At 38.0% G+C, this 27,972-nt stretch overlaps 1 protein-coding gene and 1 pseudogene across 2 annotated transcripts in view; both read right to left on the minus strand.

Annotated features, from left to right (window-relative positions):
• PCYT1A (phosphate cytidylyltransferase 1, choline, alpha) overlaps positions 1-27,972 on the minus strand; it is a 44,938-nt gene that overhangs the window by 5,511 nt on the left and 11,455 nt on the right. For both annotated transcript variants that reach the window (XM_029215079.1, XM_029215080.1), the window contains exons 2-8: positions 22,286-22,409; positions 11,374-11,473; positions 5,813-5,929; positions 4,928-5,079; positions 2,620-2,698; positions 2,039-2,181; positions 402-590 (exon numbers count right to left, since the gene is read on the minus strand). In XM_029215079.1, coding sequence (XP_029070912.1) covers positions 402-590; positions 2,039-2,181; positions 2,620-2,698; positions 4,928-5,079; positions 5,813-5,929; positions 11,374-11,473; positions 22,286-22,402 — 897 coding nt within the window. In that variant the 5' untranslated portion in view covers positions 22,403-22,409. The remainder of the gene's footprint in view (positions 1-401; positions 591-2,038; positions 2,182-2,619; positions 2,699-4,927; positions 5,080-5,812; positions 5,930-11,373; positions 11,474-22,285; positions 22,410-27,972) is intronic.
• LOC114891043 lies at positions 24,867-25,311 on the minus strand (annotated as a pseudogene).

The raw sequence follows: 27,972 nt of genomic DNA on the forward strand, positions 1-27,972 counted from the left end.
AAGGACAGAATTCCCACCGTACCCAACGGTCCTGCAGCAGCTGTGTGTAGTGCAGGCAGCTTTCTTTTTACTGCTCTTTGCTCTTTCCTTCCCTTCCGCCTAAAACTATAATGTAGAAGCAAGCTGGGCAAGGCTACTCACTTATCTTGTCACCATATTTGGAGGTTGATAGAGAGCTGGCAAAATTATTTAGGAGAATGTGTAACCTCTTTCTGTAAAGATTTTTTAAAACTTTCTGGGGATAGTGGAAATATAGTTCTGCCAAACAAGGGGAACAGATTAGATAACTTCTTAATGTCAATGTCCCTTTCTGCTCAAGGATTCTATAATTCCTTCCACAGCATGAGAATTCCCTAGATTTTCATGAATTTCCCTAAATTATCCAGCAAGAAAGAACATACCAGCGCTCCTTCTGGACCAAACATTTCCAGGAAACTTCCAATGAATTCTCGGGATTTCTCCTCCCATTTCTGAATGAGGTCAATGCTTTTTTCTTCTACCTTCTGAACAAATTCTTTTGACTTTTCCTCCACATCTTTCACTTTCTTCTTTACTTTGTCAACTCGCTCCTGCAAGTGGTATTTCTTCTCCTGGATAAAGAAATAACTGCTCTGAGAAATAATACTCATTCTGACCTTCCATACTAAGGGGAAGGAAAAGACTTGGTTTGGCACTCTACTGACACTCCTTTCAGTCTTGAGAATTTCACTTTAATCTATCCCATACTTCTCCAGCATAATAACAGATAAGATATGCTCTGGATGGTCATCTTATACAAAAGTGTAATAATTCTAAGATTGTAGAGCCCAGGACTAAACTAAATGTATAGTGTAAGACCAGTAACAGACAGGCACATACCAAACGAAGTCAGATTTTTTTAAGATGAAACATAAACTTGGAAGATAAACATGCCCAACAAAACCCAAACCCCATTCTAGATGGAGATGTATAGGGAGAGAGCAACAAGATCACTGCACAATATTGCCAACAATAAGCCAACTGTAACAGGTTGAAAAAGGAAATAGTGGGCCTTTTACTTAAGTAATTCATCTATTGTACTGAATTTTTTTCCTCCATCAGTGGCTTATTCTATGATTATAGAGGAGTTGTTTTTTTTATTTTTTAATATTTGGAGGTCTGTTTGCTCATTCGCAAAATAAGGATGATACTCTTTGGTCCTACAGGCTTCCCTAAAGATGAGGGAAAATGGTATGAATCCTCCCAAAGGGAGGGGAGGGGAGGAGTCTTTAGCCAAATGAAAACTATTCTCATTTCCAGATCATAAAGGGGAAGGGGAAGGCGAATATGTTTAGGATTTTTAAACATCTAAAGATAGATTCTGCAGTATAACAACAGCTAGATTGTTAACAACAGCTAGGGTTTACCTGAATAGATAAATCATATTTAAATGAAACCATTTCACCTATTCATAATTCACAGAGCTGGGAGCAAGTGAGGGAGCATGGTAAACTACTTATGTAGAAGATACAGTTAGCAGCTTTCTTCTTTTTAAATCAACTTTATTGAGGTATAATTTATATACAAAATGTACAGCAGTTTGTTTATTAAGCTAAAATAAACTTGCTTTCATAAATCAAATTTTAAAAGTTAGGTTCATGTGCCTTGAGAAATTGCATGCAAAATGTTGTGTGTTACTATGCACACAGGGAGAGGATCCACAGCTTTCATCAGATTTGCAAAGACCATCCAGTCAAAAAGAACAAAGGTTAAGAACCACTGTTTTAAACATACTTGATATAAGTACTGTACTTTGTAAGTTCCACGTTCTTATTTATTTAATTGGCTGTATGTCCTTATATCGACGTGTTGATACTAGCTCATAAAGGCAGAAAATGCCTCTAGATACATCCATATGCTCTTTGTAAAGAGCCTGGCATAGCGTTATGTGCAAAGAGGTATCCACTGAGCTTTTGGAGGTGATAATAACAGCAGACTGAAAAGCAAGTTTAACTTAGATGAAGTGAGAGGCAACATGTCCTATAGGGCCAGGGAACTCTAGGATGAGGTTGGAACTCACATTGATAAAGCTGACATTGAGTTCCTTTGCCGTGTAGCCCCTCTGTAGGTTCCGTCTGGCATACACATCATAGTCGCGGACAATTCGGGTGATGATGTCTGATGTGGAGATACCTTCTGTCCTCTGTGTTGGAGCAAACATGCCTAACACAAGAACACATACAAACACTGTGACATTCTGATTAGCTCAGGCAGTAGGACTAGATGGAAACTGGGAGCCACATTCCTTTTCCTTCCTCATAAAGCAGAGTCTGTTATTACTAAGTAAAGTCTGGAGATACTGACATACAGAAGGAATGCTGAATCAAAAGTTAGGAGTAAGGAAAGGCCCTAATATTAAGAAAAATATGGGGCTGGAGAAGGGTTTCCTGAAATTAAGAGATATCAAAAGTAGATGTTTAGACTGAGAATTCATGGATATGATGCTATGCTCACCTTAACCTCTTAAGCAAAGTGTGACCTGAAACTGGATGTTAAAGTTCTCACTGTATAAATTTTCCTCTTTAAAGTAGTGATGTGGTTGAATCTCTTGTCACTGCCCCCAAGACTCCATAAAATGAGGATGCACATCAACTTACTCACCTGCTTCCTTGATGTGCTTATAAACATCATCACTCCCAGCAGAAGAGTAAGGGATGTCATCATGGGCTACAAAATCAATCTGAAAGTAAGGAAACACCATTTAAAACCCAGCGTAACTGCCATTCAGAAAGAACCAGTAAACACTCTCAGGACCAGAAAAAGGACAAGAGAGGCGAGGCCTCAAATGAACTTTTGTCTTTATCTCTCTTTGCTTTGCTCATAAATTCCATGATTCATTCACAAGCCACCCAACCTAATTATTCGTGGATCATAAACATGAAGCTAGCCAGTTTCTTTTTTAGCTATTCCTCCTGGTCTACTGGAAGTGCTACCCTCACACTGTATACCAGTCACCATGCTGTGGTAAATAGGCCTAGAGTATTTTCTGGTATGCTAGTTAGTGGGTAGAATCAAGGAAAGAAGAAAGGAAATCTCCCCACCCTCCTGGGTCTACAAGGATGGGTCAAATAGGGTTTCTAAAAATATAAGAAAGAGGTCACTTCTTTGTTAACTGGTTTCTCAGTCTATGAGATGAGTGGGAATATAAAAATAGCAACCAAGAGCACTTTTACTAGAATAGATACATCTGTACTCCTGAGAAATGCAAAGCCCAAGGCCATAAAAGACCTTTAAGTCTCAGATCTATTACTTTACTACTGTCAATACCTCTCACACTGGGATCAATAATCTTTCTAAACCTCACTCATTTACTCCTTCCTGAATAGGCCATATGCCCTTTGCTAATATAATTGCTAACACCACCACACCCAGCTCCCAGAAGCCACTGTAATGTGAAGTACGCTCATCAGGACTATGTCAGGGACTCTCAGCTAACATCTCAATTACCCATGAACAACTTGTCAGGGATCCATAGGCAGCAAATTGAAAATAAGAATGGTGAGCAAGCAAGACTCATGGTTGAGGATACACTGCTAACATGGAGAAAAGGGAATATGGAAGTTCCTCTAACCTCTTCTGCCTGGGCTTGCCTGGCTATGTTGCTGAGAATAATCTTGTTCATCACCCTTGGTACCACTGGCTGCTAAATGGTGAAGCAGTAAAGCTAGAGAACTATAGAAGTTCTGTCCTAATCCTAAACAGTTATAACAAATATCCCTTAGCTTCAGGCCTACCCAATACTGCTTTTGAAGCACTTTGGCTACTTTTGTTCTTTCCTGCCTCGTTGAACAATTCACCTTCAACATTCTCCACACCACTGTAAGATAACTGACAATATGCTTGCTGGTTCCTCAAGCTCAAGGGCCTCCAACATGACCTGATAAATTCTTCTCAGCTATCAGCTATAAACCCCTCTTTTGTAGGAAACGTGTTGCTTTAACGTGGGAAAATAAAAAGGAGATAAGGGTTTTTTATAATACCAACTCACTGAGAAAGTGAGAAACCTCCCTGGTTTCTGATCCCACATAATTTCTAGCCTGAAATCAAAAGTCTTGAAACTAAATTTAAGTCAATACAAGAGAAGTCTATGTTTATATATCTTATTTCCTGGAATGTGAACTCCTTGAGAGCATGTTTGGGGCTGTGTATACTCTAAAAAGACCGGTATGCTGTGAGGATGGATACACTTATAATGGGGGGGGGGAGGTGCGACAGACTCACATAACTGAAGAGTTCAATTTCTTTTTTTTTATAAGATTTTTTTTAATCATTTATTTTTGGCTGCGTCTTCGTTGCTGCGTGCAGGCTTTCTCTAGTTGTGGCGAGTGGGGACTACTCTTCGTTGCGGTGCGCAGGCTTCTCATTGCGGTGGCTCTGCAGTTGCAGAGCACGGGCTCTAGTCGCGCGGGCTTCAGTAGTTATGGTGTGCAGGCTCAGTAGTTGTGGCGCACAGGTCCAGCTGCTCCACAGCATGTGGGACCTTCCCGGACCAGGACCCGAACCCATGTCCCCTGCATTGGCAGGCGGATTCCCAACCACTGCGCCACCAGGGAAGCCCTGAAGAGTTCAATTTCTAGCCCTGCTAGAGTGTGACCTGGTTATTTGGCCTCTCTGGCCCTGTTCTCATATGTAAAGTGGAAATAACTAATAACTACCCAATAGGATTTTTGTGGGGAACAAATGAAATATAATGGATGCAAAAGTGCTTGTAAACCATCAAACCCAAGAAAAATGTCATGTCAGGGATGACTATTATTAGAAGTGATAACACTGTTACCTCTTCTATGTGAAATTTACATAGAAGACAGAAGTAAAATAAGGCTAGTGGAAAACTAGCCACAGTACCAGAAGTCTTGAAAGTTGAAGAAATTCCAGAACAGGGAATGGAAACATGTGTTCAGTTTCTTACCCGGTGTTCTGCCAGGAACTCTGGTGTCAGGGTCCAGGGGGCATTCCTCACCACCTCATCCACATAGCGGCAGTGCTGCACTGCATCATAGCGCTCATTTTCATTCATCACGGTGAAGCCTTTGAAGTTGTGTGTTAGCTCATCACTGCAAACTGAGTTCACCACAACATAAGGTTGTAAGTCAAAGTCCCCTCTGCTTAACCACTCCTCAATCATCAACCTCTCATTTCCCAACCTCTCATAACCAATATCCCCAGCCTGGATAAGAGTCTTCTGGATTTGGCTCAGTCTGGATAGCAATGCTTTTCCTAATCCAAGATACACCTTCAGGAGCAACATTCACTAAATATGTTCACACTTTGGAGAGGAGAGGATACAATGGAGGACTAAGATCTTTGGCTTTGAAATGAAACTACTGTGCATCTCTGTATCAATTAACAGTTTTAAAAAATGTTTTCCTATTATACTTTTATTAGACTGGACTGGGTAACATTAGCTTAGCAGACTTTTGTACTTCAGTTGACTCAGAATGATAAACTGAAATCTAAAGCAAATGCTCTTCTTAAGTAGCATTTATTCTTAATGCTATTCTGACCACCCCCGCCTGCACTGGGGGTCAGACTGCAGAAACCCGGCCAAAACCAGCGAGATAAATCCTGGACGTCTCAAGTCAATGAGCTTAGAGCTTTTCTCTCCAGGTTTATACAGTTCAGGTTTTATATACTTCATGTTCTTCATATATTTCACATTTTAAAGAGGCTGCACTATATCTCTCATTTGAAAACCAACATAAGAGGCAATGTACTTGGGTTATAAAGATAGGAGAAAAGAGGCTACCATAATTTTTTTCTGGACAGCACCTAAAGTCATCAGATGTTTTCTTACCTCCCACAATGAGATATGTATTAGGGAAAAGGTTCTTTGCTTGCATCAGGGCCCGGGCATGACCAGAATGAAATAAGTCAAATATTCCATCTGCATAAACTCTCACAGGCCGTTCACCTAGATCCAAAGGAAAGAATTTATCACAGGAATACACTGATTCAATACCTCATATTTAACAAATGGAAATGGCACTGTTCCACCCCTGCAGAGCCCCCTTTTAAGGTGTTCTCTGGATATTCACCTTTATTTGGGGTACTTTGGGGTTCTGAGGAATAACATCACAGGCTTCCTTGACTACAAAAACACTCTTGGCATCATATCCACTAACTCTCTCTGTTAGCCTGGTTGTACCAAACTGCTCAGGTAATTGGATTTCATGATTGCTTTTTCTTAAAGTTATTTTAGAAGTGAAGGGAAGAGTTATACAAGAGCTATATCTGAAACTTCAAAATCCTCGCCTTCGGCTTATGTTTAAACTGCAGTTATGTTTAAACAGAGTATAATTAAACTATGCTCTGGCTGCCTGCTCTCTGTTTTTCAAGCTGCCTTGATTACTAGTAACTAATGCTTTGCTTTGAAAATAAAATACTTTGCTTTGAAGGTAAAGAGTGATGCAGAGGGGTGAGACTGCTTCACAGTCCCAGATTCACCCTTAATAACTGCTCTGTGATAACAGATGGAGTTCCTTCAAGCATTTCTCCTTGATAGTGAGCATGTTACACTTTCTCAGTAGAGGGTGATATACCAGGTATTTGAAAATCAAATATAAATATTTTAGGACTTTATATTAGAGCCTTTCCTCTTCCCCTGTCCATTAGTGAGAATAACAGAGAACTGATTGTCAATTTATTTTTAGTGGTAGTGGACTATGAAAGAAAAGGAGGAAATGATTTCTTGGGGTACAAGCCTAATTCCAAAGCCAAATAAACACACTGAGAATGGAATTGATATAATGGTTCAGCATGCTTCAAATGATAAACCTAATGAGTCCTAGTAACATATTTCCACTACTTGAATAAAGGAAGAGCTGTTTCACTGCAGCAGCAGAAAATAATAGTAGGAGCATCTACATCATTCTTCGAAAGAAGGGCCAGAGCCTCATCAAATACACCATACTGAAGGTAAGGATAAGATACATCTCCTTCCTGCCTTGAGGACGGTGAATCAAGGGGGAGGAAACCGGTTCTCAGGAGGTTTATGGACTTTTCTTTATAGATAGCTTTATCCATACAAAAGTCGCTTTTAAACTGAGAAATTATACACTGCTGATAGAAGTATAAATTGGTACAACTCTTAAGGAAGGCAATTAGGCAATATCTGTGAAAAGACAAATGACAAATGTTTACACCCTTTGGCCCAGTTATTCCAATTCTAGGAATTTACCTCACAGATACGTTTGTAAATATGTATGCAGATTGCATTATTGATTGCAGCACTGTTGGTAATAGCAAAAGTTTGGAAACAACCTGAATTTCAGTGGAAGACTGAATATGACATGATCCACCCACTAAAAGTGTGGGAAGATTTATATATTATTTGCTTAGATATCCACAAGAAATTGGTAATACTGGGCTTCCCTGGTGGCACAGTGGTTAGGAATCTGCCTGCCAATGCAGGGGACATGGGTTCGAGCCCTGGTCAGGGAGGATCCCACATACCGTGGAGCAACTAGGTCTGTGCGCCACAACTACTGAGCCTGCAATCTAGAGCCCGCGAGCCACAACTACTGAAGCCCGCACATCTAGAGCCCATGATCCGCAACAAGAGAAGTCACCACACTGAGAAGCCTGTGCACCGCAATGAAGAGTAGCCCTCGCTCGCTGCAACTAGAGAAAGCCTGCACACAGCAACAAAGACCCATTGCAGGCAAAAATAAATTAAATAAATAAGAAATTGGTAATTCTGGTTACCTGTAAAAGGGATACTAGGTGGCTGTGAGACAGTAGTGAGAGGAAGTCATTTCACTCTGTGTCTTTTTTTTTTTTTTTTTTCACTCTGTGTCTTTTTTGTACTTTATGAATGTTAAGTCACGGGAATGTACTAATTTTATAATACAGGAAATAAAAATTTTAAATAAAATAAATACACTAATACAATGAAAAACTGAGAAATAATATGACGGATTTAAAGAGTCAGAAAAATTATAGCCCAAGCTTGCCAACCAGCCTCACTCCTTTGTTAATCTTAATCTCTTTAAGCCTCAGTTTCCTCATCTATAAAACAAAGCAAAACAAAACAAAACCTGAGTAATATAATCTCTCTTCTACATCCTAGAAATCATGACCATGAAGTAACTAATATACTTCTATCTTTCCTAAACAAGTCCAGAGTGGCTATGATCTCACTTTATTTGATCCTAAAAGACAAACGATAGAATATAAAATTTGAGAATACTGTACTGTTGTTTCTACACCAAGGGCAAAGTGAGATGAGGGAGATTTAGCCAGTAAACACATTTCCTGGATAGTGGCAATAGCACAGACACTGTTGATTAAGTGGCTATTTGCCAGCAGTTAAACATCCCATATTAGGCCAAGCCACCTCTGAACCCTTTCTTGGAGCAATCCCTGATGTGTCTCTTGCCCTCTTAGCATTTCCCCAGCTTCCCAACCTCTCAATTCCCCATGACTTAACCGCAAGTCTTTGGCAAACCCAGGCCTGTATATTAACCAAATGACCAGAAGGGGCCACTGTTGAACTAAAAATCTGGGGAGAAAGCATGCGTTATCCATTCTTTTACCAAGTGGCTATTGGTCAGGATGACTATACCCTCTGATTTATATCTGTTGTTCCACTACACTATCAAGAGCAACTGCTTTCATTCTCAAAAATAGACTTGATTTGGGTTACAAATTATAGTCTTTTCACTACTGCTAGACTAAGTAACTAGATGTTCTCCTTTAAGCAGAAGAGACCTGGGTTTCAATTTATTATCTCTTTTGATATATTCTCTCAAATAGCTACCACTGAAACATTCATCTTTAACAGATTTCCACTGCCCTTCAGACTTTGCCTTTTTCTTCCTTTCTCCAAGAGAACATACTGCTGGGTTTTTTTCCATCTTCTAAAAAAATGATCTTCTCATCTCTCAAGCCGTATTCCTTTTATCTCTAAGTAGTGAGTTTACTCCAAGATTACACAAACTTCCCTCTTGTACTCCCTTAACCTCCCTAAGTGAAAACCTGGGGGCAGGGGGAGGGATGCCCCTTGAACCAGTTATTGGTTTAAAATTCACTAACTATATGGCATGTGTAGACTCTTTATTTGTTTATTCCTTGTCTGGCACTGGCATGAAGACAGTCACTTACTTGATTATTTAACATAAAACTGAACAGACAGAATAAGATAAAGGAAAAACCAGAGGTCAAGTTAGACTGGCAAATTTTACAGGCCAATTTGTGACTATCTGTTCCACCCAAACTTCAATCAGCTTGCTGATAAGCCTTCTATTATTTATAACTAATGTCTATATAAAGAATAGCACCACTCCAGGATGAAAAGAACACAAAGATGGAAAAACTTAGGTTTTTAGCTTCAATTCTATCACTAATTATTTGTTTTACTGTTTCACTTCTTAGTTTCTATGGACCTATATTCATGTATATAATGAAGAGAATATAAAGTATATAATCTCATAAATGACTTACTTATAAAATTCTACTATTCTAAAATTTAGAAAGTAATTTATTAATGTTTGTTAATTATAAGTTGCAAAACTTGGAAACAGTATACATATACATACATACATTTTTCCTATCACAAATGGTATGTGGCTAGATTAGCAACAAGGTGGCTAATATAACTAATGTGATGAGATCTGAGTGAGGTACTGCATTCTGAATGTGTGTCATTAGAGAGTATATGAAAAGTTCTTGCCCTCAACAGGCTCTACTATCACATCTGAATGTGATCCTTGAACTGTCTAGTGGCATTCTGAAGTCTGACCTGCCACCACTACACTGTTACATACAGCCTGTCTTTCCTTGTTGTCATTTTACTCTGCCCCATTAGCCTGCCTATTACTGAAGTAAGAGGAGCTAAACCCAAAAAATCACATCATAAACCAGAAGGGTTGTGATCAACATAAGCTATATCTAAACACTTTTGCAAAAGGAAAGCATTCTCTGGAATTTTGAGGACCCCAAAACCATACTCCATACAGCCAAGATATAACCAAGGGGTATTGGGACCCCTAGCCTAACACTGTCCAGCATTCATTTCTATTCATATTTCAGTACTCCTAAGTTACAACAGAGAGTAAACATACAAACACAATTAAGAAGTAACTACAAATATCTTCTATATACTGAAAATGTATAGATTTGTGGCTATAACTACCTCTTATTCCCTAGTGCTTGCCTGGGTTGAGTCCAGCCCTACATTTACAGAGTAAACACTTACCACAGTAATCAAAAGAAATGAAAAAGGATTGGGAAAAAAAGGAGAAATGGAGAATTTACAGAGAAGTAAGAACAGATGCCTATAGGACTTTGTAATCATAACAAATGCTTGTGGAAGTTTCTATTTATGATAATCCCTAAAACCAACTGCCCAAAACTATCTGGAATACATATTAATAATTTATGAGGCCAGAAATTGCTACTTAATAATGTAAACTAAGTATACAAATAAAGAGTATGGGCTTTGAAAATAATAAAGCAAGTCTTTTTTAAAAAAACCTGGGGGCTTCCCTGGTGGCACAGTGGTTAAGAATCCGCCTGCCAATGCAGGGGACATGGGTTCGAGCCCTGGTCTGGGAAGATCCCACATGCCGCGGAGCAACTAAGCCCGTGTGCCACAACTACTGAGCCTGCGCTCTAGAGCCCACGAGCCACAACTACTGAGCCCGTTCACCTAGAGCAGTGCTCTGCAACAAGAGAAGCCACCGCAATGAGAAGCCCACTCAACACAACGAAGAGCAGCCCCCACTCGCCGCAGCTAGAGAAAGCCCGCACTCAGCAACAAAGACCCTATGCAGCCAAATAAATAAATTAATTTAAAAAATTAAAATTAAAAAAATTAAAAAACCTGGAAAACTATAATATCAATAAAGATAAAATTAAGTGATAAGCATCTCCCAACTTAGGATAGCTTTGTCCTCTATCAGTCAGCAGCATCAGACTAGTGTACTGACTGACAGAAAGGAAAACTTAGTGGGAAATTCTGAAGGCTATTAAAAATGTGACAGTCTGACATATTATTTGGACCTTTATAAAAACAGAGAAGATTATAAACCTGCTCAGGCTAATATCTTATTGTCTCTGCTCCTCTATATCTCACCTCACAGCTGTGATGATAACAGCCCCCCCAAAAAGTGTGTACCACTGTATCTCATAGCTGTGACAAAATACTGGGAAATTAGTATACAATGTAAATGAAATTTTATGGAGTACAGTTATCCTCCCAAATAGAACAGCAAGTGAGATGGGAGAAACCCCTCTCTCAAGTAGCTTTTACAGGTAAACTGAGGGAAGAATATAGTGAGTAGGTATACATTAGATAAGTACAATTGAATGCTAAAAACAATAGTGAAACAACAAAATAATTCGTCATTTACTTACAAGGAGTTCCTCTGCTGGCTTCTTCCATGGTTACCCTGACATAGGGCTTACTAAAGTCTACTTCAATTTCATCAGAAAAAGGCGCTGGCTGTCGTAAGCCCTTAAGAAGAGGAAAGTGAAGGAAAAGAAAAATTCAATGGTATAAACTAAAATACTCAAAAAATGGCAGCTTTAAAGAATAATCAGTTATTCAACATGCTGTGATTAAAATTTTTCCTAAAAGTTCATAACCTTAAAAAGAAAAAAGATAAAAGCATTCCAAAATGACAAGTGAAAGTTGCAACCTTTTACCAAATGGGCAAATCATGGCATGAAAGATAAATGTCTTGATGGTGATTTCAGAATAGGACTGAGGAAGGTGGCTGAGAACCTAAGCACAGTCCCAACTAACTGGGTCCAGAATGACAGCTCCTCTGCCAGACGGCAGAACAGCCAACCCTGATCTATGTGATGAAATTGCCAAGGTTCACAAGTGCCTTTTCATACCACTTCAATTATGGGACTGGGAAGGCAAACAGCTGCCATGTGCTTTAAGTACGATCATCACTGTATAATGCTTTACACTGTAAATATGTTCTAATTCTCATTAACAGCCCTGTGAGGCAAGTAGTACAATAGTTAGTATCCTCAATTTAAAGATGAGGAAAATGAGGTTCAGAGAAGTTATATGAATTGCATGCAATTACTCAGAGGCAATGCTGAAATAAAAATGTAGGTATGCTCTTTCCTCCTTAGAGGAAAGCCTTACTTAAGAGCTTTTGTTAAATCTATTCCTAAGTATTTTATTCTATTTGATGCTTTTGTAACTGTTTACTTAATTTTATTTTTGGATTGGTCCTTGCCAGTATATAGAAATGCAATTGATTTGTATGTGTGTATGTGTATCAGTGTGAGTAATTTCAGTTGACTCATCTCCTGTGGATTTGTTAAACTCAATTATCAGTTCTAGCAGTTTGTTTGGTAGATTCCTTAGGACTGTCTACATATGAGATCATGTTGCCTGTGAATAAAGACAGTTTACTCCTTTCCAATCTGGATGGCTTTACCTTCCTTTTATTACCCATTATTGCACTAGTAAACCTCTAGTACAATGCTGAATAGAGGCGGCAAAGACAAATATCCTTGCCTTGTTCCCAGTCTTAGGGGAGAAGCATGCAATCTTTCAACACTAAATATTATCTTAGCTGTAGGTTTTTCTTAGATGCCCTTTATCAGGTTGAGAAATCTCTCTTCATTTTGTAGTTCATTGAGAGTTGTTTTTTTTTTTTGGCTGTGCCATGAGGCTTATGAGATCTTAGTTTCCCGACCAGAGATCGAACCCAGGCCACGGCAGTGAAAGTGCCTGGGTTCGATCCCTGGTCGGGGAACTAAGGACCGCCAGGGAATTCCCTGTTGAGTTTTTTAATGAACGAACATTGGATTTTGTCACATGCTTTTTCTACATTTTTGAAACAATCATATTTTGGTTTTGTCTTTTATTTTATTAATTATGGTGTATTAGATTAATTGATTTTAGAATGTTAAGCCAACCTTGCATTCCTGAGTGAAATTCTTCTTGGACACATTGTATAAATCTTTTTATATGTTCTTGGATTCAATTTGTTAATATATTTTTAAGGACTTTTGCATCTAAGTTTGTGAGGGATTTTGAACTATAATGTTCTTTTCTTGTGCTGTTTTTGCCTGTCTTTGCTATCTGGCCTCATAAAATTGGTTAGGAAATGTTCTCTCCTCTATTCTCTGAAAGTGGATAGGATTGATATTACTTCTTCCTTAAATGTCTGATAGAATTCACCAGTGAAGTCATTTGTGTCTGACTTTGTCTTTGTAGGAAGATTTTTTCAAAGACAATTCAATACTTTACTTGGCATAGGTCTATTCAGATTTTCTATCTTTTTCTTGGATCAGTTTTGGTAATTTGTCTCTTTCTAGGAATATGTCTATTTCATCTAAATTGTCACATTTTTTTGGCATGAAATTGTTCATAACATTCCCTTACAATTCTTTTAATTTCTGTTAGGCTATAGTGATGTATATTTAGATTTTTAAATTACACATAGATCACATTGTGACTGGGCTAAATTCAGAAACTGGGAAGACATTGTTTTGTTTTGATTTCAGATAAGGATAGACTTTTAAAATAAGGCTTTAAAATTAAAATATATTTCTTTTAAAAAGCACTTATATAAGCTTATTTTAAAATATGCTAAAGCTATAAGAAAAACATTTTTAGGAAATGTGTGTGTGTTATCCTTTTTTAGAACGTTTTTTTAAAAAAGGTTAAGAATACACCAAGGACACAAATGTGTGATTTTCTGAAGTTATTAGAAATTTACCTACAGATAAAATTAGAAAAAAACAATTTATCCTCTAGAAGTTAGTACGCAAAGAGTTGCCTAACAGTAATTTGTGTTTCTAAAAGTATATGCTAGTCACAAAATAATAGACATTCTACGATTCTATCTATACGAAGGTCAAAAACAGGCAAAGCTAATCTATGGTTAATAGAAGTCAGAGAACAAAGAAAACAAATCTGGGGAAAGAGGATACTGACTAGCAGGAGCGTGAGGGAGCCTTCTAGGTGTACCAGTGATTACATGGATGTATACATATATAAACATTTATTGAGCTGTACACTTAAGGTTTGTGCACTCTACTGTATGTAAGTTATACCTCAAGAAACAAATGCCATTCAGCCATAAAAAAGAATGCAGTACTGATACCTGCTACAACATGGATGAACCTTGAAAAAATTATGCTAAGTGAAAGAAGCCAGCCACAAAAGGCCACTTATTGTATGACTCCATTTATATGCAATGTCCAAGAATAGGAAAATTTACAGACAGAAAGTAGATTAGTGGTTACACTGGGATGGAAGGGTTGGGGAGAGATGGAGAGTGACTGCTGATGGGTACAGGGTTTCTCTCTGGAGTGATGAAAATGCTCTAAAATGTATCATGATGATGGTTGCACAAGTCTGTGAATATTCTGAAAACCACTGAATTGGACACTCTACGTGTGTAGGTGAATTACAATGGTATATGAACTATATCTCAATGAAGTTGTTTATATATAAATATATTTATACATAATATAAAATGCATGAAACAAAGAGAAAAAATTGTGCTTATAGTACATGTAGATAAAAGACAGCCTTACTGTGTTCTCTGAAATTTATTATTAATGGTGTGCTGGAGTCAGTTTTTAAATATTTACATATTTTGAAGGCTGGTAGTTTGAAATCAGCCACAGAAATCAGTAAATGCTATATATCAGAGGTTTGTTCCCCCCGGTTTATCAGGACACCACTGGTTATTCTGCATACTTAGAAAGAGATCAGTTCAGAGGTTATTACAGGGAGGAAGAAATGGATTTGTGGATTTTTCCGTTACTATTGAATAGAGAGAGTGACAGTTAAAAGATTCTGTGAAGGAAGAATAGGTAGGACATGGTAAAGAGAAAATATACTGTCACTTGAGAGAGGAGTTTATAATAACTGAGCTTTTGAACTGAAGAAAATAAGACTGTGGTACCATCAGCAGGAATCGAGAAGTTTTTTAAAAAGGAGTGGAGATCAAAGAAAATGAGAACTGACAGTCTTTGAATCTGGAGATTCAAATGACTATTGGAGACCTCCTAGAATATATTAGTGAAAGTCAGAACACCAGTGCCTTTAAGAAAATAGGAAGACAAGGAACCAGATTAGTAATAATCTCTCATTAGAGATGTATAGCCATAAAGGGAATGAGAAAAACAGAAAGGTACCTAGAGGGGACAGAAGGATCAAGTAGCAGGTTTTCTTAAAAGTTGAGGATATCTGTACATGTCTAAGACAAAGGAAAAGGAGCCGAAGAGATTGAAAATATCAAGAGAAGGAAAAAAACAGATAATTAAGGAAGGAAGAGTCTAGAAGAATGACAGGGAATGGCCTCAAAGGAGAGCAGGGGGGAAGCTGTTGGTCCTATAAGTAATTAGGATCACATTTTTCTGAAAGCAGAAGAAAGGAAAGGTGATAAAAGGATAATACTGGATGTAAAGGAGGAAGGATGTATATAAACTTACATTCTGATGCCATCAATTTTCTCAGTAGAGCAAAGAAGAAAGTGAAGTTCCCTATAAAGAACAGGGACTTTGGAATGAGACTGAAAACTTGAGGAAAGTACAAAATATTTAGAATAGCTGTTGTGGGAAATGTATATATTTGAGCATCAGCAAATGATTAATGGAACTCCTGAGCACTATATTCAGCCCAGATCAAGCTAGAAACTTTAATCTTTAGAAGGCCAAGTTAATAGGTCCAGGAAGAAAAACAAAGAATTAACAGAAATTGAAAGATCTAGGGTTGGGTCCTGGTGAATGGAAGGGAGGCAGAAGAGGGAAGAGAAGAGTTAAGGAAAAAGAGGTATCCAGGCATTTCTCCAAAAAAGATATACTAATGGCCAAAAAACACATGAAAAGGTGCTCAACAATATTAGGCATTATGGAAATGCAAATCAAAACCACAATGAGACCCTGCTTCACATCCACTAGGATGGCTAAAAGCAAAAAGGCAACAGTGATGGCAAGGATGTGGAGAAATTGGAACCTCTGTACACTGCTGTGAATGTAAACTAGCACACAGCTTTGGAAAACAGCTCTTCAAAATGTTAAACAATGATATATATGACCTAGAAATTACACTCCTAGGTATATAAGCAAGAGAACTGAAAACATATATTTAAAAAAAACCTTGTACATGAATAATAGAACATTATTCACAATAGCCAAAAAGCAGAAATAATCCAAACGTCCAACAACTGATGAATGGATAAACAAAGTAGTATGTCTATATGGATTCACCTATAAAAAGGAATGAAGTATTACTAAACACTACCACCTGGGTGGACCTTGAAAACATTATGCTAAATAAAAGAAGCCAGAGACTTCCATGGTGGTCCAGTGGGTAAGACTCTGCGCTCCCAATGCAGGGGGCCCGGGTTCGATCCCTGTTCAGGAAACTATATCCTACATGCATGCCGCACCTAACAGCCCACACAGCGCACCTAAGAGCCAGCAACTAAAACATCCCGCGTTGTGCAACTAAAAGATCCTACGTGCCACAAATAAGACCTTGCGCAGCCAAAATAAATAAATACATATTTAAATAAGTAAATAAATAAAAGCCAGACATAAAAGGCCACGCATTGTGTGATTATATGAAATGTCCAGAATAGGCAAATCCCTAGAGAGAGAAAGTAGATTAGCAGTTGCCAGGGAGTAGAGGGAAGGGGGGAATGACGGAATGACTGCTAAGAGGTACAGGGTTTCTTTTTGTGGTGATAAAAATGTTCTGGAATTAGTGGTGATGGTTGTACAACACTGTGAATTTTCAGTATTAAAACCACTGAATTGTACCCTTTAAAATGATTAAAACGGTAAACTTTATGTATGTGAATTTTATCTAAATTTTAAGAGATACATTATGTGTCCTATCTTTCATAACTCTGTTTCTTCAATCTTCCTTGTATACTGTGTACATTCCAAGGCAGAAGGCAAATGCAACTGTCCCTCTGGCTAGAATTTGTGCTGAATCGATTCCTCCTAAGCATAGAGAATGAAACCTAAGGTTTCTTCAGCTAAAACAGATCAGCAAAATCTTTAACTCTCTAGAGCTGCCTCCAGTTAGAATGAGTAGTATTTTTTAAAACACCCTATTATTCTCTTCTCAGTTAGAGAACATTGTCTCTAAAAGCTGATGTTTATATAAAAGTAGAACTAAGTATTTCTACCTGTGTTCTCCTAAAACAAACCTCCTTCATTTTAACCTCCAAGGAATCCTATGGAATAATACTGCTTTCAGGTCTTTTGACTCTATGGTAGCAAGGTATAAATGAAAGGGCAAGGGTTTAGGACTTGTAAAAAACTTAGATCTAAATCCCAGCTCTATCACTTCATAGCTGTGAAATCACAGCAAGCTTCTACAGCTTTCATTTCACCTGCTATAAAATGGAAGATGAGACTTCCCTAGTGGCACAGTGGTTAAGAATCCTCCTGCCAATGCAAGGGACACGGCCTCGAGCCCTGGTCCGGGAAGATACCACATGCTGCAGAACAACTAGGCCCGTGCACCACAACTACTGAGCCTGAGCTCTAGAGTCCGCGAGCCACAACTACTGATCCCGCGTGCCACAACTAGTGAAGCTCGTGTGCCTAGAGCCCGTGTGCCACAACTACTGAAGCCCGCATACCTAGATCCCGTGCTCCGCAACAAGAGAAGCTACCGCAATGAGAAGCCTGCACACCATAACCAGAGAAAGCTGGCACGCAGCAACGAAGACCCAATGCAGCCAAAAATAAATTAAGTAATTAAGTAATTTCTTAAAAAATGGAAGATAGTAATACCTGCTCCATAAGGTTGCTATGAGGATTAAATAAAATAGCATATGCAAAGTAACTAGCATAATGTTACACTTACGAGTAGGCACTCAACAAATCTACATTAGCTCATTTTCTCTTCCATTCTATGGAACACAGGTTTCACTATACCAACAAAATTAACTAAATTGTATTAATCTAAAAGGTTAGCTTCTAAATGCTATATAAAGTTTCTAAGTCTATGCAAATTATAACTAATACTATTATAACTAAAACTTAAAACTTATAATGATCATCATCTCCCAAATTATGAATGAACTTCTGAATGCAATATTGCTTCCATAAAAACTTTCTCCTGGGCTTCCCTGGTGGCGCAGTGGTTGAGAGTCTGCCTGCCGATACAGGGGACACGGGTTCGTGCCCTGGTCCGGGAAGATCCCACATGCGGCGGAGCAGCTGGGCCCGTGAGCCATGGCCAATGAGCCTGCGCGTCCGGAGCCTGTGCTCCGCAATGGGAGAGGCCACAACAGTGAGAGGCCTGCGTACCGCCAAAAAAAAAAACCAAAGAAAAAAAACTTTCTCCTGATTATGTTCACATATATTAACTCACTACTCCTCAAAATTCTAGTGAAAGAGAAGAAGAGATTCTGGTGTCCTTACTAATAGGAAAGAGGAGGTAATTAAAATAATATAATACTAGAACTTGATATTGGCTTCCCTGTATGTATTCTATTTCCAAGGATTCGTAAGCATTTTTCAGCAAAAAGTTTCATAATGGCACAGAGAAACATTTCCCATTTACCCAAACATTCTGCACAAATGGTAACATGCCCTCCTGAGTTCCAAATTATTTCAATAATGCCAGGAAAAAGGCTCTAGATTCAAGAGGAATACGAGGTGGTGTGAGAAAGAAGGGATAAGGAACAGAGCAGAAAGAAAAAGAAAGACAATCATTCTCCCTGATTCCTGTTGCCATTTCAATGGATGTAAACAGTGAGCTCACCTATTTAACTACTATTTGGATACCTCATAGACCTTCTAAGTTGAACCTGTACTAAACTCATCACCTTCCTCCTAAAACAGCTCTTCTTCCTCTATTTTTCATCTGAATGAGAAGCACTCCATCTACACAAACTACCTAAGGCTGAAACCTAGCAGTCATCCTTAACACCTCTCATCCTCTGCATCCTGATAATTTCCAAGAATTGTCTATTTCACTTCTTAAAAACTTAAAATTTGTCTTGTCCTCTCTGTATCTACTGCCTTAGTTTAATCCTTCATCATTTCTAACCTAGATCATTACAATAATCTCACAACTAGTCCTGTGGCTTCTGTCTATCCCTATTTCAACTGTTCCTTTCCAAAGCAATCAGGATGATCTTCTAAATTGTATATCTGATCATATTACCTATAGGATAAAGTTCAAATTCCTTAGCACAGCATACAAGATCCTTCATGAGCAGGCCCTTGCTTTACCTTATCTATTGCAGATTCTTATTCTGAACTTTAAGCTCCAGTAATGTTACTTGTAGTTTGCTAAACATACTATTATTTCACACTTCTGAAGTTGTACTCTATCTCTTGTCCATTTCTTGAATTCCTATTTAGGCTTCAAAGTTCAACTCTGAAATAATCTCCTCAATGAAGCTTTTCCAAAACCACTGTCCCCACCCCTCGGTCAAAGTTAATCTGTTGCTCCTCTAGAGGGTCACTGTACCTCTAACTTACTTCTACTTGGCCCTCTTCATACTGTATCTTAATTATGTGTCTCTTTCCCCTATTTGTCTATGAGCTTCGTAAGGGCAAGGCCACCTTTCCATCTTTGCATCTCAAGGCATAGCAAATGACACACAGAGGTTCTCAATATATGTAGTTTGAAATGAGATTGTAAGATCTATCTCCATAAGCAGAACTTCGGCCAATTAACCTCAGAGTTTAAGTACTCTGTGACTTATTCATACATATGACAAATATTAAGATAGTCTAAATGTCTATTCTTTATAAATATTTCTGTGATCCTTTTGATTTTACCTTTAGAAACATCTGTTTCAGTAAATTCTTTATACTTATAGACAAACTAGCCATAAAGTTATCCCTTAATTTTTCCTCCTTAACTCTTTTCTCTCCCTTCATGCATTTTATCCTGACCTACCAACCCAGCTACCAAATACTTGGGGAGGCTGGGAGGAAATGGGGAGTGACTGCTAATGGCTATGGGGCTTCTTTTGGGGACGATAAAAATATTCTAAAACTGGTTGTGGTGATGGTAGCACAACTCTGTGAATATATTAAAAACCATTGAATTGTACAGTTTAAATGGGTGGATTTATGATCTCAGTAAAGCTATCATTAAAAAAAGAAAAAACCTTGTTCATTTTTGCTACAGAGTTGAAAGGGATTCAGAGATAGAAAGCACATGTGTACAGTGGAGATGACACACAAGTTTATTTAGCAGACACTCTTCATTAGAGTCAGTCCAGCCTGTTGGGTGAGTGAATCTTTGACCATTAGCCCATGTTAAATAGCCAGTGTGTACCAAAGAGGAATGTGAAATAGGTAGCAAGCCACTTAACTGATCTGTGACATGAATATACGAAGCAGAGTAACTTAAATCATTGAAATTCCTCAGATTCTAAGAACCAAGAAATTTAAGTCTTCTCAGAGCCCATTCCACTAAGATTGGCCTTCTTTGGTCTATTCGTGGCTTTGGTGATTGGCTCAGAGTATTACCTACTTGGTTATAACTTGTCCCTACTCCAAATGAGAGTGCTGAATTGGTGCCCACCACCATCCCCTTAACCTGAATTCTCTAAGAAACATTCAGAAATTAAAAATGCCCTGTTAGGGACTTCCCTGGTGGCACACTGGTTAAGAATCCGCCTGCCAATGCAGGGGACATGGGTTCAATCCCTGGTCCAGGAAGATCCCACATGCCGCGGAGCAACTAAGCCCATACGCCACAACTACAGCCTGCGCTCTAGAGCCCGTGAGCCACAGCTACTGAAGCCTGTGCGCCTAGAGCCCGTGCTCCGAAACAAGAAAAGCCACCACAATGAGAAGCCCGCGCACCGCTTCTAAGAATAGCCCCCACTCACTGCAACCAGAGAAAGCCCACGCGCAGCAATAAAGACCCAAAGCAGCCAAAAAAAAAAAAAAAAGCCCTGTTTTGTTGACTGCTGAGTCATTTTCTGAGTTTACTTGCTGTAAAGAATAATGGCCCCCTAAGGATGTCTACATCTTATTTTCTAGAACCTGTGACTATGTTACATGGCAAAAGGGGCTTTGCAAATGTGATTAAAGGATTTTGAGATAGACAGATTATCCTGGATTAGCCAAGTATGTCCAATGTAATTACAAGGGTCTTTACAAGTGAATGAAGGAGGCAGGAGATTCAGAATCAGAAGGAGATGTGATGACAGAAGCAGTGGTCAGAATGTTGTGAGTGATGGCTGGCCCCTGAGCAAAGCAATACGGGCAACTTCTAGAAGCTGGAAAAGGCAAGGAAACAGTTTTTCCCCTAGAACCTCCAGCCCTAACAACACTTGATTTTAGCCTTTTAAGACCCATTTCAGTCTTGTGACCCCTAGAACTGTAAGATAATATATCTGTATTGTTTTAGGCCATTAAATTTGTGGTAATTTGTTACAACAGCAATAGAAAACTAATACACTTGCCCCCAACATAATCATCAATATCAGGCCTGAAGCATATACCTACTATTTGTGGAGTCCAGTTGCTTTTATTGCTCAAGATAGAATATTGTTTTATAACAACTAGTAATTGTGTCCGAGTAGAAATGTTTTTCCTTTTGGGTTATGAAGCTCCAAAAGTAACCAGTGGGAACTGCAGTTGGATCAATGGCTAATGGTCAATATAGGTACAAAACATACAGAAACATATAATTCTGTCACTGGGATTTTAAAACATGGATTTCATAACAACACTGTATATCAATAATAACTCCAACTGTGTATAAATATTCTTTGACATTTTTTTTTTAGGGGAAGCTTCAGGAAGGGTACCAACCTGAGACAGGATGAGCCATTTGGAATGGGGTCTTTCATCAAAGGCTTGGAAGTGGTTAGGAAATACAAAGATATCATCCCAGAGATAAAGGAACATAAGGTAGGCAGTAATAGAAAAAGGTTCTCATCTAAGATATAACCAGTAATAGAGTGGAGGAGTGATATGAGAGAAAAGACAGTAAGACACAGAAAACTAAACACCATGAGATGATGCTAAGAATAGATCACTGCCTGGAGCTACAATTTCTCTGTTTCATTAGTTTGAATTTGATATTTTGCCTAATATATGTACAACCTCCAAATTTTCCTAACATTCTTTTTTCAATTCCAGTGTAAAGCTCTTACAACTGAGCTGTGAATTATAATCTGCATAAGAGTTCCAACAACTGGTGGAAAGTTACTATTCACACTTACTATTCATTCTTTCCATTATTTAAGAAGACTTGTAATGTTGATATTGTCAGTGTTATATCAGTTTCTACCCTCCTCCTGCCAGGTTAAGTGTTCAACAAAGAAATCTCTTCCTTACTTACAATTGCACAGCGTGGCATTTTTGAAGGAATTCCATCATCCTCTGCTGCCCCATTGGGTCCAGGTATCTCTTTCCTCCTCTTCCTCATGTTGACTTTGGCTGAATTCTGTGCATCCATCTTCTAACTGGTGATAGAAAGTGAAAAAGAATTTTTGTCTCATTGGGGTGGGAAAAGCCTGTCACCAGTATTTCAGAGATGTTAATATGGAGGCACTTAGTATCAATTCCATAGCACACATTTCACAAAGATGAACCAATTGCATCCAGCAAAAACAGCAAAGCTTCACAAAACGCAGGCTCTAGTAGAAACACTGAAATGCCTCTCTGTGGAACAATGGCACAATTAATCACCTGGACCTTGTAAATTATTTCCCAACCAATACAGCCTGTATACCAACTGCTAATTTCATATCCTGACTGCATGCAAAAACCTGGAAGAACTTGGCTGAGAAAGTTAGTTATACAGACTTTCCACTACTCTTACATCATATCTCTAGGACACCTAGAAGTATGACAGGTGCAAGGAAATGTGAAAGGTATGTCTTTGGTACAGACGGAGAAAAGAGCCTTTTTTTTTTTAAAGGATGGCCACCAGCGATTCCTGGTTTAACAAAGCATGGATTTCTTAACTCTAAATGCTCTGTATATTTCAGAGACCACTCCTCCAGGATGAGAGCTATGAAAATTGTAGAGTAAGTGTACTTGTATCTTTTAAATGTCTTTCCTCTTCCTTTTTCAATTCATTTCCCCTCCCTCTTTCAGAGTCTTAGCACCTTAAGCTTGCTCAGAGTCCCCAACTACTAAAACCCCACCCAGGCTTCTCCTTCCCCCAAGGAAAAACTTACTATTGTCTCATTTAGCAGAAAGTGTCTAGCAACTAACAATTACAGAAAAGTTCTGAAATATTTGATGTTTCATGTTTAGATGTTGGCTTGTGCTACACCTCCAATCCCCTACAAGGATATCTGCATTTTTCTTAGGTAACATAATTTGCACGAATAAATTAATTTCTTGATAATGATGAAATTTTAGATATCAGCCAGAAATTGGAGATAGAGGAACTTCAATGATCAACTGCCATCTCTGCCCAAGACGTGGTACAGTGAAAGGTGGAAAAAAGATCCTTAGAGCAGAAGCAGAAAACAAAACAAAATACTAGACAGAATGAGGACTTTCTACTCGGCCTCACTGCCTCTAATAAGCCCTCCAGAATACATGTTTATCTAAACAATCGCAATTGTGCCTTTCTTTCTTTCCTCTGGTTAAATTCCAAGTGGCAATGTGATAAGATCTACAAGAAACCTAACCTAATTCTTAGAGACTGAAAGAAACACCCCATGAGTCATGGCTAAGTATTAGGCTGGTATGAAAAAATGTCAGAATCTAAAGTGAAAGATGACCACCACCCAGAAACTTCCTTTCATCATATATTCAATTAAAATTAAAATGTCTTTTCATCACAAATTAAAATGAAAGGAGGGTACTGTATATTTAACAAGCTTTTCCAGTGATGATGATCAGAGATTTTCTTCATTATTGTTATTAATTATTCTTTTGAAATATCCAGAGGTCAGATTTACTACTCCCATCTCACTGGTCTGAGAGGCCTGCTAAGAATGCCTAATCAGTTCAGTTAATGACTGTTTCTAATTTGCATACAACAGGACTTTGCTGCAAATATCTGTTAAATTCTCAGAGTAGGTAGACAAAATCCATTATGAGAAATATAATCAGCAATCTGGTGTCAGGTAGCTCAAGGTCAGGCAGTCAATAATATTGAGTATTTATTGTACACAAGGTATTATAACATAATTTTAAAAGTAAAAGTTATTTTCTCAAGAAGCCTTCAATCAAGGTGAGGAAACCACATGTTTATGATAAAAAATGCTCCTTAGGATTGCAAAACCATTGGGGGAAAGTTTGTTTAGGAACAGTTTCAAAGTAAATATCTCCCCATCAATAACTTATTAATTACAAAGTAAAAAGAGTTACCTTTAAAGTGAAAAAAATCTGAATTGGGAGATTGGGATTGACATATATACACCAATATGTGTAAAATGGATAACTAATAAGAACCTGCTGTATAAAAAAAATAAATAAAATTTTAAAATGTACACTATTAATAATGTAAAAAAAAAAAAGTGAAAAAAATCTCTCAGCTAAGTAATTAAAGCTAATTAACATCACCAATAATGCCTCCTGATGTGAGGCACTGAGGATACATCATCTGCCAAAAATGCATAACCTGTATGGCTTTATGAGGAACAATCAGACAAACCTCAACTAAAGGACATTCTACAAAACAACAAGGCTGTATTCTTCAAAAAAATGTCTATCATGAAAAACAATGAAAGGCTGAGGGACTGTTCCAGGTTAAAAGAGACCAAAGAAATGACAACTACATGTAATGCATAATTCTAGATTGGGGGAGAAATTGTTATAAAGGATAGTTATTAGGACAATCAGTAAAATTAAAATATGGATTCTGTATCAGATAATAATATATATCAATGTTAAAATAAACTTCCTTAAGTTGATCATTATACTGTTATGTAAAAGACTGTCATTGGTTTTTTGGGGGGTTTTTTGTTTTTTTTTTTTTACAAAAGTTTATTCTTAAATGTACAATAGGTTCCAAGACAACACTTCATTCTAGCTATAGGTGGCAACAGATGTTATGGCAGGGAATCCAGATGTTTAATCCAGATGTTTAAACAGGAATGGAACTAAGGATCATCATTGCCTCAGGCACAAGGAACTTTTTGCCAGATTTCTTAATTCCACCTGTGGCCAGGGGGCCCTTCCCCGAGGCCTTCGCTTTTAGCTCCTCAAATTTCTTTTGCTCCTTCTGTTTCTGCTTGAATGCCTTATCTTCCTCGTCCATCTCCTTGGCTTGCTTCTTGGGCTGCTTCAGGGGCTTCTTGCCACCTTCGCAGCCCGACATGGCACCTGCCACCCCTTCCCCAGACCCTGCCACCGGATGCCTGTCATTGTTTTTTTATGCTGAAGTATCTAGGGATAAAGGGTTATGATCTCTGCAACTAAACCTCAAAAAAAAAAAAAAAAAAAAAAAAAAAAAAAAGAAAGAAAAAAGAAAAATGTGTATATTATATTACATATAAAAAGGTAAAACAATATGGCAAAATGTTATCAATGTATGAAGCTGAGTCAGGCACAAAGGAGTTCATTTTAATATTCTTGCAACTTTTCTAAAGGCTTTACTTTTTTTTTTTTTAAGTAAAAAGTTTACTTTTAAAAATGTTCAAGGGCTTCCCTGGTGGCGCAGTGGTTGAGAGTACGCCTGCCGATGCAAGGGACATGGGTTTGTGCCCCGGTCCGGGAAGATCCCACATGCCGCGGAGCGGCTGGGCCCGTGAGCCATGGCCACTGAGCCTGCGCGTCTGGAGCCTGTGCTCCGCAACGGGAGAGGCCACAACAGTGAGAGGCCCACGTATCGCAAAAGAAAAAAAAATAGTTCAATAAACATTTTCTACACAGATAGGCCCTCATCTAAGGTTGTCTTTTGGGGTCTCTAGAAACAGATTTCCTCTCCTTCCTAAATCTTTGAATCAGTGTAGATGATATATATATTCCAAGAAGTATGTTTTAGGAATCTAAATGTGTTGGAAGAAAGTAAGATAATAACAGCAAATTCATAATAATGACTTTTTTTTTCAATATTACCAGTGCCAGGCACTGTGCTAGGTACTTTATATACATTATTCTCATTTAACCCATATAACCTGAGAAGCAGGTATTTTTAGTCCCAATTTACAAGTGAGAAAACTAAGGATCAGGGAGGTTAAGCAACCTATCCAGAGATCACACAGCTAGTAAATGAGAAAGCCAGAATACTGTCTCCCAGAAATTCACAGATTTTTTAAAGAAGCTGTCTCATCATTCCTGCTGCTTCCCTCAATCAAGAACATTTTTTCCACGGCATGGGTTCCTGAAGTTTTTGTAAACTTAAGTCAGACCAGCCTACCTGAACAGTGGAATAAAAGGTCACAGTCACTTAAAGGTAAACAAGGTCCCAGCACCAATCAAATAAAACTGACATGGCTATTGGCCTGATTCCAAAGCTGCCTGATTTGTCAGCTGTACAGGTCTTTCCTACTGGAAAAGTTTTGCTAGGATTTCCTGATAAGCTTTCAACGTAAGCAAAAAAGAATTCTTTAATTCTCTGCTCATCTCTCTTCTGACATTACAAATAGGTGGTGCTTAAGTCACCTGTACTTTTCATTCATGATACAAAATAGAGCTTTAAGGATGCCAAAATAAAAAGGGAATAAATGTCATGTCATATTCTCACCAGTTACTTTCCATGACTTCAAGTTAAAATTCCTTACAGTTTAATAGAAAAATACTTAACACATCCAAAGACATGTTTATAGGAACTTCTCAGAAGTCTTTGCTCTGTATGTGTGTCGGTGTGTGTGGGGGGATTATGTGTGCTATAGTATTTTTACAGCTCTACTGAATGAACTATAATTAACATACAATAAACCATATATTTAAAAGTGTATAATTTAATGAGTGTTAACATTATATACCTGTGAAATCATCAAAATTAAAAAACATATCCCTCACTCTCAAGTTTCCTCATACCACTTTATAATCCATCTCTCCCTTCCTACTCTGACTTTGCTTTGCTTTTTTGTTTTGTTTACACTGTGGTAAAATATACATAACATAAATTCTACTTTGCTTTTTAACTGTTTAATTCTTGAAGTACTGAACCATCTTGCATAATTCAACTTAACCAGCCAAATACATGGTAGATATCATCATACTAGAAAGAAGCAAAGGCGCTAAATACTGCCCTTGTGGTTTTAAAGATATTTTAAAGTCAAATTGATATCTGGAGTCACTAGATATTGTGACATGGATCTATTCCACTAGATTAAAAAAATCGTACAAAAAATATAAAATATCACAATGAGAACTCAAGGGAGGAGAAAGGAGGTATCTGACTACCTATTTAAAGCTAATGTAAAATTCATGAACAAAGAATCAAGTCAACCATTAGTACTAGTACTGACACATTGCAAAGCCCATTGGTAAATAATAGTAATACTAACATATTTTACCTGAATTTCAGTTGAGTACATACATTCTTCAACAAAATCTCTCCTTCTGTCTTATATAAATACCTCTAACCAAATGTCTAAGGCAGTGTTTCTCAATATTTTTTATCCATGCTCCATTTTGAGAAAAGTAAAAATCTTTAACCTCACTCCGTTAGCATACTGTAGTGATTAAATAGAGGTCAGCCCCTAAATCATATTACCTAAATATGAATCCCATTTCTACCACTAACTAGCCATGAAAATTTGGACAAATTCCTTTATCTCTCCAAGTCTTAGTTTCATCATCTAACAAATGTGGTTTAAATGGAATAATCCATGTAAAGCCTTACTTAGCTCAGCGTCTGGCACACAGTATGTGCTTGTAAACATTAGCTACTATTATTATTTCATAGTAGTAGTAGTTGCCATCATCTGCCTTAAAGTCTATCTTCCGTGTATCCCCTATAGCCAAGAAGATTTTGTCAAGTTTTCACCCATGATTACTACTATAAAAAATGTACTTTTAATGTAAAAGTATGATAAAACATGAAGTATGCTCCATCTCCCCGTCTTATCCTTACCCCATTTAAGAATCACTGCTGTGGAACTTCCCTGCTGG

This window comes from Monodon monoceros, unplaced genomic scaffold, assembly GCF_005190385.1.
Source record: "Monodon monoceros isolate NGI ecotype Baffin Bay Population unplaced genomic scaffold, NGI_Narwhal_1 Super_Scaffold_11, whole genome shotgun sequence".
NCBI lineage: Eukaryota > Metazoa > Chordata > Mammalia > Artiodactyla > Monodontidae > Monodon > Monodon monoceros.